The sequence below is a fragment of the Myotis daubentonii genome, chromosome 3 (assembly GCF_963259705.1).
Source record: "Myotis daubentonii chromosome 3, mMyoDau2.1, whole genome shotgun sequence".
NCBI lineage: Eukaryota > Metazoa > Chordata > Mammalia > Chiroptera > Vespertilionidae > Myotis > Myotis daubentonii.
In genome coordinates this window covers 127,663,721-127,679,648 of record NC_081842.1, presented here as the reverse complement: position 1 = coordinate 127,679,648, position 15,928 = coordinate 127,663,721, and the positions used below count along the sequence as shown (strand labels likewise).

General features: G+C 40.0%; 1 protein-coding gene across 5 annotated transcripts in view; it reads left to right on the top strand.

The window, feature by feature from the left end:
* Nucleotides 1-15,928, top strand: part of LYRM4 (LYR motif containing 4) — a 144,701-nt gene that overhangs the window by 35,695 nt on the left and 93,078 nt on the right. The window contains exon 3 of one of the 5 annotated variants that reach the window (XM_059688528.1): nt 8,790-9,091. The exons of 2 other annotated variants lie outside the window; for them this stretch is intronic. In XM_059688528.1, coding sequence (XP_059544511.1) covers nt 8,790-8,798 — 9 coding nt within the window. In that variant the 3' untranslated portion in view covers nt 8,799-9,091. Of the gene's footprint in view, nt 1-6,254; nt 6,622-6,695; nt 7,085-8,789; nt 9,092-15,928 lie in introns of those variants that run through there. 2 more of the 5 variants (XM_059688525.1, XM_059688527.1) reach the window with 2 other exon arrangements.

Here is a 15,928-nt window from a genome sequence, read left to right as displayed (position 1 = left end):
CCAGGGGAAGGGGCCCCCAAGGGGCCCCAGATTGCGAGAGGGCACAGGGTGGGCTGAGGGACCCACCCGAGTGCACAAATTTTTGTGCACCGGGCCTCTAGTCATAATATATTAACATATCTTCGTCATGCTTGCCTCTAAACAGAATTCAAAAAAAAAAAAAAGAGAAGCAGTATTAAAAACTGTAGTTTTCATTTTATATCAAAACTGGAGGCCCAGTACATGAATTTGCATACCAGTGGAGTCCCTTGGCCTGGCCTGCAGGATTGGGTTGAAACCGGCTCTCCAACATCCCCCAAGTGGTCCTGGATTGCGAGAGGGCACAGGCCAGGCCGAGGGACCCCACTGGTGCATGGGGGCTGCAGAGGGATGCAAGAGGTTGGCCAGCTGGGGAGGGCTCCAAGACATATCTGGCCCATCTCGCTCAGTCCCGATCAGCCGGACCCCAGCAGCAAGCTAAGCTACCCATCAGAGCATCTGCCCCTTGGTAGTCTGTGCACGGCATAGCAACTGGTCAACCAGTCGACTTTCTGCCCCCTGGTGGTCAGTGCATGTCATAGCGAGGGGTTGAGCAGCCTTAGCATATCATTAGCATACTACGCTTTGATTGGTTGAATGGACAACCAGACACTTAGCTTGTTAGGCTTTTATTATATAGGATTGGAAGTCTTGTTCTATTGCCTATATAATGAAACAGTCTGTTCCAGAATACCATTTCAGGTTCTGGTGACCCTCCTTGAGTTCTGTAGTTATTTAGCAATAGAATAACTTTGCCACATTCAGACAAGCCTAGGAAATTATCTTTGACTAAGGTAAATAGGTGGAAAAAATAAGACTTGTGGTGGAAAATAACTCGTATGCTTAGGATAGTTTACAAAGAAACTGATCTGCACATTTGCATATACTTTGAGAGTAGCAGATTAATGAGTCGCATTTTGAGAACTAGAACAGTGTCACTACCCAGGCATCAGTGGTTGAAATTTGTGGAACCTTTAACATTGGAACTTGTCCTTCTTTTACATAAACTCAGAAAGATTTAGCTCTTTGGCACTTTCCCATGTAAAAGTTGGCAAGCCTCACCAAAACAGGCTGGTTTTCTCTCCTAGTGTAACTTTGCTCAGAGTAGAAAATGCTTAGAAAAGGTTACCTGTAAGTAATCTGTTCCACCATTTCAGCTGTGCCTTCATTTTGAAATGCTAAAACTACCCTCTTAAAAAAAAAAAAAAAAAAAAGACTAGATTGGCTGTCATCAGACATCCCCAGTGAATCCACTTAAAGGCCCAGTGCCCAACCCAGGACTGCCAGTGCCCAGAGCTTCCATAGTAACTAGTACATCAGCTAGTAACTAGGTGATTGATCGTGTGATCCCTAAAGGCCCTGCTCAGAGAGGCCCTGACAAGTGAAAGCATTCCCATTCAATCAGAGAACTAGTTAGCCAATTATAGGTCAACAACTGGGAGGTTTCTGTTCACTTCCCTTTCACATCAAGACTGTTCCTGAATTCAAGAATAACATTTACCATAGTTGGCTTATGAGCTGTAGTGGACTCCTGGAGCCACCTCACTCTAAGCTGATTATCTTGACCTTGGCGAAAAGGCCTAAAATAAAGTAGCATCTGTATTTCCTTCTCACTGGCCAATGTAATAACCTTCTAACTTGCTCCAATTGCCCTTGTCCTGAAATGTTCTATTCTTTGCACACTGCCAGAATGATCTTTATAAGGAAAATCAGAGCAGGTTTCACACAGGTCACAATGCTCCAGGGGCTTCGTTGCACTCTGACAATGAAATATGATGTCCTTATGAAGTCCTCAAAGGCCCTCCATTGCTCTTGTCTCCCTTGCACTATGTACCTTCTTCATATCCCTTGTATATCTCCAGCTTGTTCCCATCTCAGAACCTTTGTACCTACCGCCTGGACTAGTTTCTCCCCTTTTCGATTCCCCTTTTTCCTCAGACTTTTGCTCAGACCTCACTTATCACAGAATCTAAAATAGCCTCCTTCCCTCTGTCACTCTGTCACCTTACCCTGCTTTAGTTTTCATTACAGCACTTATCGAACCAAAAATAACATTACTGTTGTCTGTTTTCTCCTTTCCTGTGAAGACAGGGATCTCACCTGTCATGGTCACTGCTACCTAGTATGTAAGAGCATGGGCTCTGGAGCCAGCCTGACTGTGTTCAAATCCTTATTCAACCTACTGTGACTTTGAACCAGATATCTAACTTCTCGGTGCATTGTGTAAAGTACAGATGACAACAGGCCCAACTTCATGGGTTATAGTGAGGATCAAATAAGTTAACATATGTGAAACCCTTAGAAGGATGCTAGCACATAGTAAATACTATTGTTATCCAGAGTATCTAGAATAGCCCCCCATAAAGTTGGTTCTTACTATTTATTTGTGGACTAAAAGAGTATATGAAGAGTTTGGCCCCTGAGATCATACAGTGCAGTCAAGGAGTCTGTGCCACCAAATTGTGGTATCTTGCTGGCTGCCCCAAACCTCTCTTCAGAGAGAATGAACCTTGAAAGGAAAGCAGAAATCTAATAAGGATCTTGAGACATTACCCTCATGAGCTGTACTGTCTTTATATCAAGTCCCTCTTTCACTTGAGTGCTTGGGCCCAGAGACCATCAGGATGCACATCAACCTCAGCATCACTTTTCCACAGATGAGAAAGCTTACTGCCGCCTTTCAAGCTGCCAGATGTGCACATCCATAAGGCGTTTTACTCGAATTCCTTCATCAGACTGTCTCCTCTCTCAACACTGTCCCCTACTTCCCTGCCTTCAACTCAGACTTTCAAGTGGATCTTTTTTCTAACTTTTCAGTCACTCAATCAGCTGTGATGCTGATGATACAGCTGTAAGCATGGTAAGATTTTGCAGTTCTTAAAAAAGTCTCTGTGCATAGATTTTCTTCTTTCTGGAGGGTAACAAAACCAAGGTGCAATAAAGCTAGATGCCTTCTCCCTGGCTAATGACCAGATCTGTGTTCAGGTCCTCCAGTTCCTTAGAGCAAACTCAGAAGTTCAAGGACATGAGCGTCTGAGGCAGTAGATAAAGATAATCTTACGTCATCCCCCAATTTTGTTTCTAAGATATTTAAGGACCACATCAACCTAGCTCCGCCTCTCATCAGAGTCATTCTTTCTTTATATCCTTAGTGCACAGAAAGAGTTAGTCTTCATTGTGGCAACCCTGAAGGATTCGGGAGAGCATCTGCATTTCTTACTAGCCTTTCACACCACACCTAAGGATTACTCTGACTTGAAGAAGTAGAACGGCAGATTGTTTTTCCTCCATTATTAGGAAGGCAGGCACCTTTTGCTCCTTCTTTATCACTTTGGTCCACTGAATAGAAGTCTAACATACACATGTTCTTTCTTTGACACTTTTGGAACAACTCCCTGAAAATTATAATTAAGTCTGGCAGTCTCTAATTTCTTTCCAGCTATATGCATTATCTTACATCCTATAACTAGTAAAGGCATTCTTCCACCTTTTATAAACTTCCATTATTTTCATATAAAATCATTCTATAAAGACGGATTGACCCTGGCAGTTTGTGTGAGTTCTTCCTCTCTCCTGATATCAAGTTCTGGACTAGCCTCCTCTAAACTGAGCTTTCCTGTCTGCTCCCAAGTCTAAGACAGAGTACATAAATCTCACTTCTGACTGCCTTATTACTTTTTAAATATGTAGATTGATGCTTTGGTCTAATTATGGTTTAGCTATATAGGTATAGGGGTAAGTACTATATATATATATATATATATACTAGAGACCTGGTGCACGAAATTCGTGCACTTGTGGGGGGGTCCCTCAGCCCAGCCTGTGCCCTCTCACAGTCTGGAAGCCCTCAGGGGATGTCCGACTGATGGCTTAGGACTGTTTCCCTCATGGAGCGGGCCTAAGCCAGCAGTTGGACATCCTTAGTGCTGCCGCGGAGGCAGGAGAAGCTTTCGCCACTACTGCTGTGCTTGCTATCTGTGATCCCGGCTTCTGGCTGAGCATCTGCCCCCTGATGGTCAGTGCGCATCATAGTGACCAGTCATTCCACCATTCGGTCAATTTGCATATTAGCCTTTTATTATATAGGATAGAGGCCGGGTGCATGGGGCTGACTGGCCTGCCCTGATTGGGACCCCCAATCAGGGTAGGGGTCCCCGCTGGGGGGTGGGGCCAGCAGGGGTGAGGGGCCATGATCATTCTGGTCATAAAGGTTGTTCCGCCATTTCAGTCACTGGGCTTTTATTATATAGGATTCCATGTTCAAAGGCTGTTAAATCGTGTTATTTACTCATATCTTCAGAAAAAAATCACTTCTTCTGTCGTGGTAAACAACCTGCTTCCCTATTTATAATGGTCTGGCCCTCTAGCAACTTCAGCGCAAAATTATAGCTAATTTGCCTACAGACGTCGTCAGGTGGTCATAATAATCTGGCCACTCAGTGTATATTTCTGTTCTGTTAAATGAGTGAATAATAGATGGGATCTAGGATGGAGACAAGGAGTTTGTCTCCAAAGAGTCAAAGTGAGAAAGAACTTCTACAAGGTTCTTATGGACCTCATAATTCCATCCCAACTTTTCCTCCAAAAAGCTCATAAGGTCAATTCATAATTATATTTATTGAGTGGGTGCTCAATAAATGTTTAGGAAAAGAAATTGTGGGCACAGAATTGCAATATATACAGTATATTTGATTTATTGAGCGGATTGTGTTTGACGTAGCAAAGAAGCCAGTCAGGCAGCAGGAAGAAGTCAAATTAGGAAGAAACTAGTATTGACATTAGGGCTTCAGGAAAGCATTTTAATCTTTCTTTTTTCTATTACTTAAGACATTATTGCTTTTCAACTGCTATTTAATTTTCTTTGAAAGAAGATGTTCTGCTTAGAGATAGGTGCTAGTGCTGGTGATGTGTCATCTACTGGAAAGGTTGGGACCAAGAGAAGTTTTTGGAATTCATGATGGTCAAAACATAGGGTGGGGCAAAAGTAGAAGCACCCAATTTATCCTCACTGTACAATTACATACTTCAGCAACAATATATTTTTCCATCCAAATACTTAAGTGACAGTTAAGGCTAATTCCAGTTCTAATTTTCTGTAGTTCAATATCTGTCCCCTTCTTCTTCACTTGCAGAAACTTACTGATACACTTTAGAGTAATTTACTCTATGCTCAGCTTTCCTTGACCATTTTTCACCAAGATCTTAACTCTGTAGTTTAGGCTACATGTGAGGAAAGTTGTAGCCAGCTATGGACAGGGTGAGGTGAAAGTAGGTTTACGGTTGTTCATAGGAAAAATAAAACAATCTATAATAATAAAAGAATAATATGCTAATTAGACCGGACATCCTTCTGAATGACCTTCCGGATGAAGCTGGGGCTTCGAGGGAAGCCCGGGTCCCCGGTTCCTGCCAGTAGCTGGAGGGAAGCTGGTGCCAGCAGCCCGGGGAAGGCCTTCTCTTGCACGAATTTCACCCATTGGGCCTCTAGTAATTAATAATAACCCAGAAATAAACTCTGTATTTCACATACTCTACTGTAAACCTACTTTTTCAGTTTGTCCAATATATAGTTCCTCTGCAGCTATAAAAAGACTTCTTTTTACAAGAATTTAAACTAGTTGTCTCCCTCTCTGCTTTTTCTAGAAATTCCAGTAAATCTTCCAGTCTGGGACAATAATATGCCCACCCATAGGTGGCATTCTTGTAGAAGAAATGCCTCTTGGTTGAAGATTTCCCATTAAATTTACTTGATTCCTCCAAGGTTGACATACACAAAACAAGATTCCATTTCCTTTCTAGACAAAGCCTTGCTCACCTCTGCATTTTTCATATCTCATAATAGGTCTTGTGCATATTTCCATGTTCAGAACAGCTCAAGAGGAAGGCACTGGTAATGCTAATCATAGAAAGTTTTTGCTCGAGTTTTATTTGGGAATTTTTATTATCATCCCGTCTAGTTGGTACAGCTGTTCACTCTTGAATTCCTTGAACTGTTTTTGTTTCTGAAGCATCTAAAGTGGAAGTAGATAGTAACAACTCAGGAGCAGAAAGTACACGGACCTCAGCTCTGATAGTAATCTGTTGTGTGATACTGGGCAAGTTGTTTATTTGCCTTATTTACCACATCTATAAAGAGATGATTTCATTGATAAGGTGGTGGTGGTGATGTCAGTGTTCATTGTGCCCTCTCTATGTGCTGACACTATGTGCTAAGCACTTTGAGTATGTTGTCTCAGTTTCTCCTAACAGTAGCCTTCTAAGACCATACCAGTATCCTTGGGTTAGAAGAGGAAAGTCAGACTTGGCATGTTTTACTAGTTTTCCTGAAGACACACACTCAGAAAAATGGTGAGCCCACATCTATTCTTATATTTTAGCCAGTTCTTAGAATAGAGATCAGACTGCAAGTGGCCTTATTTTGGCAGAAGGTAAATGAGACTTTGGATGTGAGAGAAGACAAGATTTGTATTTCTTTTTCTAATTGCTCATTTAGAACTCTTATTAAAAGCTAACAGCATACTGTCTGTAGTCTTATGAATAGTTTATCCCAGGGGCTGATCTTATTTATCATTTCTGAAAAACACTTTCACTCTCTCAGCCTTCAAAAGAAAAAGTACAAAAACCACAGTCTGAAAATGTTAAAGGTCAGCCACCTTATTTAAGAAGTGTTTGCTCAGAATTTCCCCACAGATCTGAAGGTTGCAGCTCCAATTGTGCTATTCTTGACAAGCTATCACTGAAGTGCCCTTCAGTGGAAACCTTTTGATGCCTTACTGCTTGGCTCATCCTTTCAAGCAATCAAAGTTAATTCAAGTCATGCTTATGCTGAAGATCTTCTCCCAGGATGACAAAGGAACAATGTCACATCTTCTAAGAAGGGTAATAGAAGGGGCACACCTTGTTCATGTTAATTTGTGTTTTCTGTACCACATCCTCTGAGGCACAGGGAGATACTGACACTCCCCCCAAGTCCAGTGTGTATATGAGAACATGTACTCATTTTCTGAGCATTTGATATCTGTAGTTGGATTTTTTTCAGATTTGATGGGTTTCATTTGTATGTGTGTGTGTATATAAATATATATACACATATATAAAGGATAGTTTTATTTGTGCCTTTTGAAAGATTTCTCCTAATTATACCTGTATCATCCTAAAAAAAAAAAAACAACTTGTTTTATTCAAAGACATAATAATAGTTGGTAAGGGAAGAGGTTTTGAGCAAGATACACTAAATTTAAATTCTAACACAAGGATGATAGCTTCCTTAGTCATGATATTTAATCTCTCTTAAAACATTAACGTTTAATTTTTCTACTAAAGACAAAGAAATACCATTCTTAATGTTAGTTTTGTACTTGCTATGTTTTGGAAATATCAAAGCCAAATGGTATGTCAGAAATTTCAATTCTTCCTCTACCTGATAATCAAGGCTGTCATTTTATGGATTGGTCAGTTATAAATAAGCAAAATAAAGCCTAAATATTCTCTAAGATGTACCATTGTAATAATCTTAGTTTTATTTAATAATGCTAGTACACAAATCAGTATTTTAAATATTTTCCTTTTCTTCAAACATTTCCACTTCATAGAATACTTTTCTTCTCCCCACCCATCTCACCTCCTTAATGTAGTGAAAAAGGACTTACCCCAAGTCACATGGATTCCTCTTCAAAGTCTATCACAGATTAGTGATTGCACCATCAAAAATTCCCTGACCTTTTTGGCCTCATCTATAAAAAGTACACAATTGGGTGCATTAATTCCAAGATCTCTAATAGCACAAGAATTTTTTTTATCAATCTGCTGTACTTAACAAACCTAAATGCCTTGTTGAAATTGGACGGGGGGTTTCAACAGGTTATTCCCGAATTTTACTAATAAGTTAGTGCATTCCAGAATTGCCTGCGCCGAGGTAGATTTGCCATCAGAGCCCAGTAAATACTCAATCACTGAATGCTGTCTGGCCTAGGAGCAGCAGAGCTGGGTTCTGCTCCCGACCGCCTCCTTGGCAGCTGGCAGGCAGTTCTCATATGCAGCCCTCCTCCTGTAGGTAAGGGAAGGTCATGCCATGGCTCTCTAAGATCCCTTGCATGCCTGACATTTTCTGATTCTGAAAATGATCATTAGGTTACAGAACATACCTGTGAAGGAATTAAGAACTATAAGGGTGAGTTATGTCACTGACCTTCTCTATTTACTAAATTGACTTTAAAAAGAAAGCTTGATTTCCCAGATCTCACAGATAACATGTTTTGATAAGCGTGGGAGAGTAACAAGGTTACATAATGCTGAGTTATGTAATGTTTATTCTTCATAGTCAGCCTCAGCAAGGGAACCAATTCGAGAAAATACTTTGGCGATACTTCATAAAGCTTTTAGCACTCAGTGATGACAGGAATGTTACATGGGTCAAGGTGAGGAACAGCAGTTGCCCTTTTGTACAGGTGACAGGTTGTAGATAACTTATTGACAAATGAGGTTTTCTTCACTAGGACTCAACAAACCTAGAAAGAGTGGGATGGGGAAGGGGAGACTGTAAAAAGAGAAAAAAATTAATTTTTCTCTAGCTTTGAACTGGGTTCTGTCTTAACAGTGCCAAACTTAGTGTTTTGCTTTTTTTCATAACTCTATTATTATTTAAAGTTTGCAGCTAGCTTTGTAGCTGTATTTTTCATAATATTAAAGTATTTTTCTAATTGGAAATTTTTTTAAAAAACTGAGCTCATTTTCTCCTACAAGTCATTGACCACTCTCTTCTTCTGCTCTAGGCAGTTTAGCGAACCATTAGGAACAAGCTTATTCCTGTCTGTTATGTACCGTGCGGAGCCTGTCGCATGGACATCATACTTTATGTCCTGCCTTCGCAGCATTTCTGTTGTTTCGTGAAAGGAAGCATCTGAGTCTCACTTAAGCTGGATTGCAGGATCCTTGAGGGCTGGGCCTTCTGTGGCCACTGGACCAGCACAGCACCTGTACCCCACTCCTGAGGGGAAGGCTTTCAATGCCCTGCCTCCCCCTTTCTTGCCTGCTAAAATCTTGTTGCCTTCTGGGCCACCAAACAATAAAATGTAACTATAGATTTATTACATGGCTTTGCAATGATGTATTAGTAAGTTATCTCTGCCCCCAATGCTCTCACCTTCCAGAGAACCAGGGTTTCTTGTTCACCATGGTATTTCCAGTGCCTCAGAGATGTGGTAAACACTGCATTAATGCTTAATAAAGGCAAGGTGGTTTGGTAGGAAGACACAGAAGGAAACACTGGTTCTAGCCAATGCTCTACGTCTGACTTATGTTATGATCTCCAGTGAGTCGTGTTTGCTTTGGTTTTGTTTTTGTTTTTATTGGTCTTTTAATTAAAAATAAGTTTTTATTGATTTCAGAGGAAAGGAGAGGGAGAGAAAGATAGAAACATCAATGATGAGAGAGAATCATTAATTGGCTGCCTTCTGCATTCCCCAGCCTGGGGATCTAGCCTACAACCCGGGCATGTGACTGGGAATCGAACTGTGACCTTCTGGATCATAGGTTAACGCTCAACCACTGACCCACACCAGCTGGGCCAGTGAGTCGTTTTTTAAAGAACTTTAAATTTTATTTTTCAAATACAGTTTACATGCAACATTAGTTTCAGGTGTACAGCATAGTGGTTAGACAATCACATACATTACAAAGTGGTCCCCTCTATATTTCAAGTACTAACCTGGCAATATAACTAGTTATTACAATATTATTGACGTATTCCCTATGCTTTAATTTACATCCCTGTGACCTATTTTTTTCTAAAAGAATGCACTTTTTTAAAGATATGTTTTTATTGATTTGAGAGAGAGAAAGGGAGGTAAAAGGAGAGAGAAAGAAAAACATTGATGAGAGATTCTGCCTCCTGAACACCCCCTACTGGGGATCAAGTCCACAACCCAGGTATGTGTTCTAACTGGGAACCAACCAGTGATCTCTTGGTGCATGGGACAATCCTCAACCAATTGAGCCACACCAGCCAGGGCCCTGTGGCTATTTTGTGACTACCAATTTATAGTTCTTAATCCCTTCAACTTTGTCACCCAATCCCTCAACCCCTCTCCCCTCCGGCAACCATCAGTCTGTTCTCTGTATCTGTGGGTTTGTTTCTATTTTATTCATTTATTTTGCTCTTTAGATTCCACATATAAGTGAAATCAATATGCTACTTATCTTTCTTTGTCTGAATTATTTCACTTAGTATAATACCCTTAGGTCCATCCATGCTATCAAAAATGGTAATATTTTCATTCTTATTTATGGCCAAGTTATACTCCATTGTATATAGGTACCCCTTCTTCTTTATCCATTCATCTATTGATGGACACTTAGGTAGCTTTCATATCTTGGCTATTGTAAATAATGCTACAGTGAACATAGGGGTGCATATATTTTTTTCAAATTAGTGTTTTGGGCTTTTTTAGATATATACCCAGAAATGGAATTGCTGGGTCATAGGCAGTTCCATTTTTAACTTTTTGAGAACCTCATTCCAGTTTTCGTCATGGTTGCTCCAAACTGAATTCCCAACAGTGCAGGAAGGTTCCCTTTACTCCACATTCACACCAACACTTGTTTGTTAATGTATTGATGATACCAATTCTGACAGGTGTGAGGTGATATCTCATTGTAGTTTTAATTTGCATCTCTGATGATTAGCGACATTAACCTTCTTTTTCTATATCTATTGGCTTTTTGTTCTCTTTGGAGAAGTGTCTATTCAGGTCCTCTGCCCATTTTTAAAGTTGATTGTTTTTTGAGTGTTTTATCCATTCTTCATAGATTTATATGTTAATCCCTTATGGGATGTATCAGTGGCACATAGCTTCTTACATTCAGTAGGTTGTCTTTTTGTTTTGTTGATGGTTTCCTTTTCTATGCTAAAAGCCTTTTAGTTTGATGTAGTCACATTTGTTTATTTTTTTCTTTGTTTTCTTTCTCTGAGGAAATATATCAGAAAAAAAACATATAGCTAAGGGAAATGTCAAAGATTTTACTGCCTGTATTTTCTTCTAGCAGTTTTATGATTTGGAGTCTTACATTTAAGTCTTTCTTCTATGTGATGTAAGAAAGTCTAGTTTCATTCAATATTCCCAACACCATTTGTTGACTAGACTGTCTTTACCTCATTGTATGTTCTTTGTCAATATATTAATTGAACATATGCTCATGGGTTTATTTTTGGCCTCTCTAGCCTGTTTCTTTGATCTATGTATTTGTTTTTATGCCAGTACCATGTTGTTTTGATTCGTTTAATATCAGGTAGCATGATAACTCCAACTTTGTTTCTCTTTCTTAAGATTGCTGTGGCTATCAGGGTCTTTGTGTTTCCATGTACATTTTTGGAGTATTTGTTCTAGCTCTATGAAAAATGCCATTGGTATTTTCATAGGAATTGTGTTTGAATCTATAGATTGCTTTTGGTAGTATGGATATTTTAATGATTTTATTTTTTTATTTTACTATAAGCACAATATAAGTTTATTTCTCTTTTTTTCCTTAAGATTTATTTTATTTTATGTATATTTATTTTTTAAAATAAATCTTTATTGTTGAAAGTATTACATATGTCCCTTTTTCCCCCCATTTCCCTCCCTATTCCTCCTTCCACCCAAGCCTTCATCACCCTACCATCTGTGTCCATGGCTTATGTACATACGTTCATTGGTTGATCTCCCCTTCTCCACCCTCCCCTGCATTCCCTCTGAGGTTTGACAGTCTGATCTATGTCTCTATGTCTCTGGGTCTATTTTTGTTCATTAGTTTATATTGTTCATTAGATTCCAAATATGAGTGAGATCACGTAATATTTACCTTTCTCTGACTGACTGGCTTTCTACTTCCATCCATGCTGTTGCAAATGGTAAAAGTTCCTTCTTTTTTACAGCTGTGTAGTATTCCATTGTATAAATGTACCACAGCTTTCAAATCCATTCATCTGCTGATGGGCACTTAGGCTGTTTCGAAATCTTAGCTATTGTAAATTGCACTGCTATGAACATAGGGGTGCATATATTCTTTCTGATGGGTGTTTCTGAATTTTTGGGATATATTCCTAGAAGTGGAAACACTGGATCAGATGGTAGTTCCATTATAAATTTTTGAGGAAACTCCAAACTGTTTCCACAGAGGATGCACCAGTCTGCATTCCCACCAGCAGTGTATGATGGTTCCCTTTTCTCCACATGCTCTCCAACATTTGTCCTTTGTTGATTTGTTGATAGCCATTCTCACAGGTGTGAGGTGGTATTGCATTGTTGTTTTGATTTGCATCACTCAGATGATTAGTGACTTTGAGCTTTTTTCATAATGTCTCTTGATCTTTTGTATGTCCATTTTGGAGAAGTATCTATTTAGGTCCTTTGCCCATTTTTTTAATTGGGTTGTTTGTCTTCCTTTTGTTAAGTTGTATGAGTTCCCTGTAAATTTTGGAAGTTAATCCCTTATCGGATGTATCATTGGCAAAAAACAGCAATCCTGACTCACTAGATCAGATGGAACTAATTGACATCTTCAGAACATTTCACCCCAAAGCTACAGAATATATATTCTTCTCAAGTGTACATGGGACATTTTCTTTTTTTAAAAAAATATATTTTATTGATTTTTTACAGAGAGGAAGGGAGAGGGATAGACAGTTAGAATCATTGATGAGAGAGAAACACCAATCAGCTGCCTCCTGCTCACCCCCTACTGGGGATGTGCCCGCAACCAGGGTACATGGCCTTGACCGGAATCGAACCTGGGACCCTTGAGTCTGCAGGCTGACGCTCTATCCACTGAGCCAAACCAGTCAGGGCGACATGGGACATTTTCAAACATAGACAACATGTTAGGACATAGGCTAAGTCTCTACAAATTCAAGAAGATTGAAATCATATCAAGCATCTTCTCAGATCACAATGGCATGAAATTAGAAATCAGCTACAATAAAAACAATCAAACAATCAAACATATGGAGGCTAAATAGCATGCTATTAAACAATGAATGGGTTACCAAAGAGATCAAAGAAGAAATAAAAAGCATCCTGGAAACAAATGACAATGACAACACAACCCAAAATCTCTGGGACACAATGAAAGCAGTCCTGAGAGGGAAATTCATTGCACTACAGGCCTACCTCAAAAAAACAAGAAAAACTGGTAATAAGTTATCTAACCCTACAACTTAAAGAACTAGAAAGAAAGCAATAAGAAAAGCCCAGAGTAAGTAGAAGGAAGAAAATAATAAAGCTCTGAGTAGAAATAAATGACAGAGACCAAAAAATCCTATCTAATAAATAGGGAATATGCTAACTGACCCTCACGCTGTCACAAAAATGGCGGTGGCCACAGCCAATAAGGAGGGAATATGCTAATTGACTGCCCGCCCTCAAAGATGGCAGCGCCCACAACCAATAAGGAGGGAATATACTAATTGACTGCCCCGCCCTCAGAGGTGGTAGGGCCCACAGCCACAAAATGGTGGTGCCCAGTCTCCTCAGCCCTGCCAGGGAGGCGGGCCCGGCCGCTCCGCACTCCTGCCTCTGGAGTCTACCAGTCCTCTCAGGCCCCCAGCCGCCCAGGGCCAGCCCGAGGCACAGGCAAGCCTCAGATGGCGGCTGCCCAGCCGCCCAGGGCCACCTGAGGCTCAGGTAACCAGGGCCAGCCGAGGCTTGTGCTGCCAGCAGTGGCAGCAGCAGAGGTGTGATGGGGCATCACCTCCCACCCCTGAGGGCTCCCAGACTGTGAGAGGGGGCAGGCTGGGCTGAGGGACCTCCCCTCCAGTGCATGAATTTTCATGCACCAGGCCTCTAGTGTATGTATGTGTGTGTGTGTGTGTGTGTGTGTGTGTGTGTGTGTGTGTGTGTATAGTAAATAAAACCAAGAGCTGATTCTTTGAAAGGATAAACAAGATTGATGAACCTCTTGCCAGATGCACCAAAAAACAAAGAGAGAGGACCCAAATAAACAAAATCAGAAATGAAAGAGGTGAAGTAACAACTGACCCCACAGAGATACAAAGGATTGTAAAAAAATACTATGAACAACTCTGCTCCACCAAACTGTACAACCTAGATGAAACAGACATATTCCTAGAAAAATAAAACCTTCCAAAACTCAACCAGCAAAAATCAGAAAACCTGAACAGACTGATAGCTACTGATGAAATTGAAGCAGAAATTTAAAAAAAAAAAAAAAAACAAACCTCTCAGCAAACAAAAGCCGTGGTCTGGAAAACTTCACGGGAGTTTTACCAAACATTCAAAGAAGAACTAACACCTATCCTCCTCAAACTATTCCAAAAAATTCAGAAAGAAGGAACACTTCCAAGCTCTTTCTATGAGGCCATCATTTCCCTAATCCCAAAACCAGATAAAGACACTACAAAGAAAGAGAAATACATGTCAGTATCCCTGATGAACATAGATGCTAAAATCCTCAACAAAATCCTAGCAAAGGGGAGCTAACAATGCATTTTAATGATTTTAATTCTTCCTATCCATGAGCACAATGTGTACCTCTATCGTATTAGTATTTTCTTCCGTTTCTTTCTTCAGTGTCTTAAATTTCCCTAGCGCAGGTCTTTTAATTCCTTGGTTGAATTTATTCCTAGGCGGTTGTTTTTTTTTGATGCACTTGTAAATAGGATTGTTTTTCTTAGTTTCTTATTCCAATAGTTCATTCTATCTAGTAACAGACAAACATGGTAATTGACCATACCTTCACTACGCCTCCCATTGGCTAATCAGCACAATATGCAAATTAACCACCAACAAAGATGGCGGATAATTTGCATACTGCAGGCAGGGCGGGACAGTGTGAGCCGCCCATGATTGGATCTGATCCCGGCCGCAGGCCAGCCCCGGAAGCCCCAGAAGCCGCCTGCCTGCCGCCCGTGATCGGATCCGATCCTGGACCACAGGCCAGCCCCAGAAGCCCCAGAGGCCACCTGAAATGGCAGTAACTTTATCAGTAAGCACTCTGAAAGTCAGTGGCATAAATGCACCAGTTAAAAGACAGATTATGAGCGTGAATCAAAAACAAAGCCCACTTTAAATATAAAGACACATATAGATTAAAAGTAAATGAATTAAGCTGCAGCCTGTTTTGCTCAGTGGATAGAGCATTACCCCGTGGACTGAAGGGTCCCAGGTTCAGTTCCAGTTAAGGGCATGTACCTCAGTTGCTGGCTTGATCCCCAGTCCCTATCAGAGCATGTTCAGGAGGAAACCAACCTATGTGTCTCTCCCTTTCCCTTCACTCTCTCTAAAATTCAATGGAAAATATCCTTGGGTGAAGATTAACAAAACCAAAGTAAATGAATTAAGTAACATTAAAGAGATTATAAGAAAAATATATTCCAAATTTTGTTAGTTGTATAATGGTTATTTTTAAATTATTAACATCTAAGAAATTGGGTGAAGGGTACATATAATATGCTGTAGTATTTTATAGTATTTTTTACATGTATGAGATTATTTCAAATTAAAATATTAAAAAATTAAAAATTAATAAAATATTAATTGAAATGTATCTGCATTACATGAAAAATCTCCTAATTGCTTCTAGCATAATTTATTAAATTGTGCTAAAATTTACAAGGGTTCGATTTAAAAAAATCTTAATTCTAAATGATATAATAGAAAATGTATAATAGTGCAGTTATAAGCACTTATCTGAAAATAAAAACTTAAAGAAGTGAATTTAAAGAAGGGATTAGCCAAAGAAAATATATGCACAACCCATTCACACAGACAACAGTATGGTGATGGCCAGAGAGAAGTGGGGGGCAAGAGCTGGGTAGAGGGGTCAAAAGGGGAGAAATAGGGACATCCTATCTACACTAATAAAAGACAAAGATGCTAATTGACCATACCTTCATTATGCCCTAAGCCACGCCCAC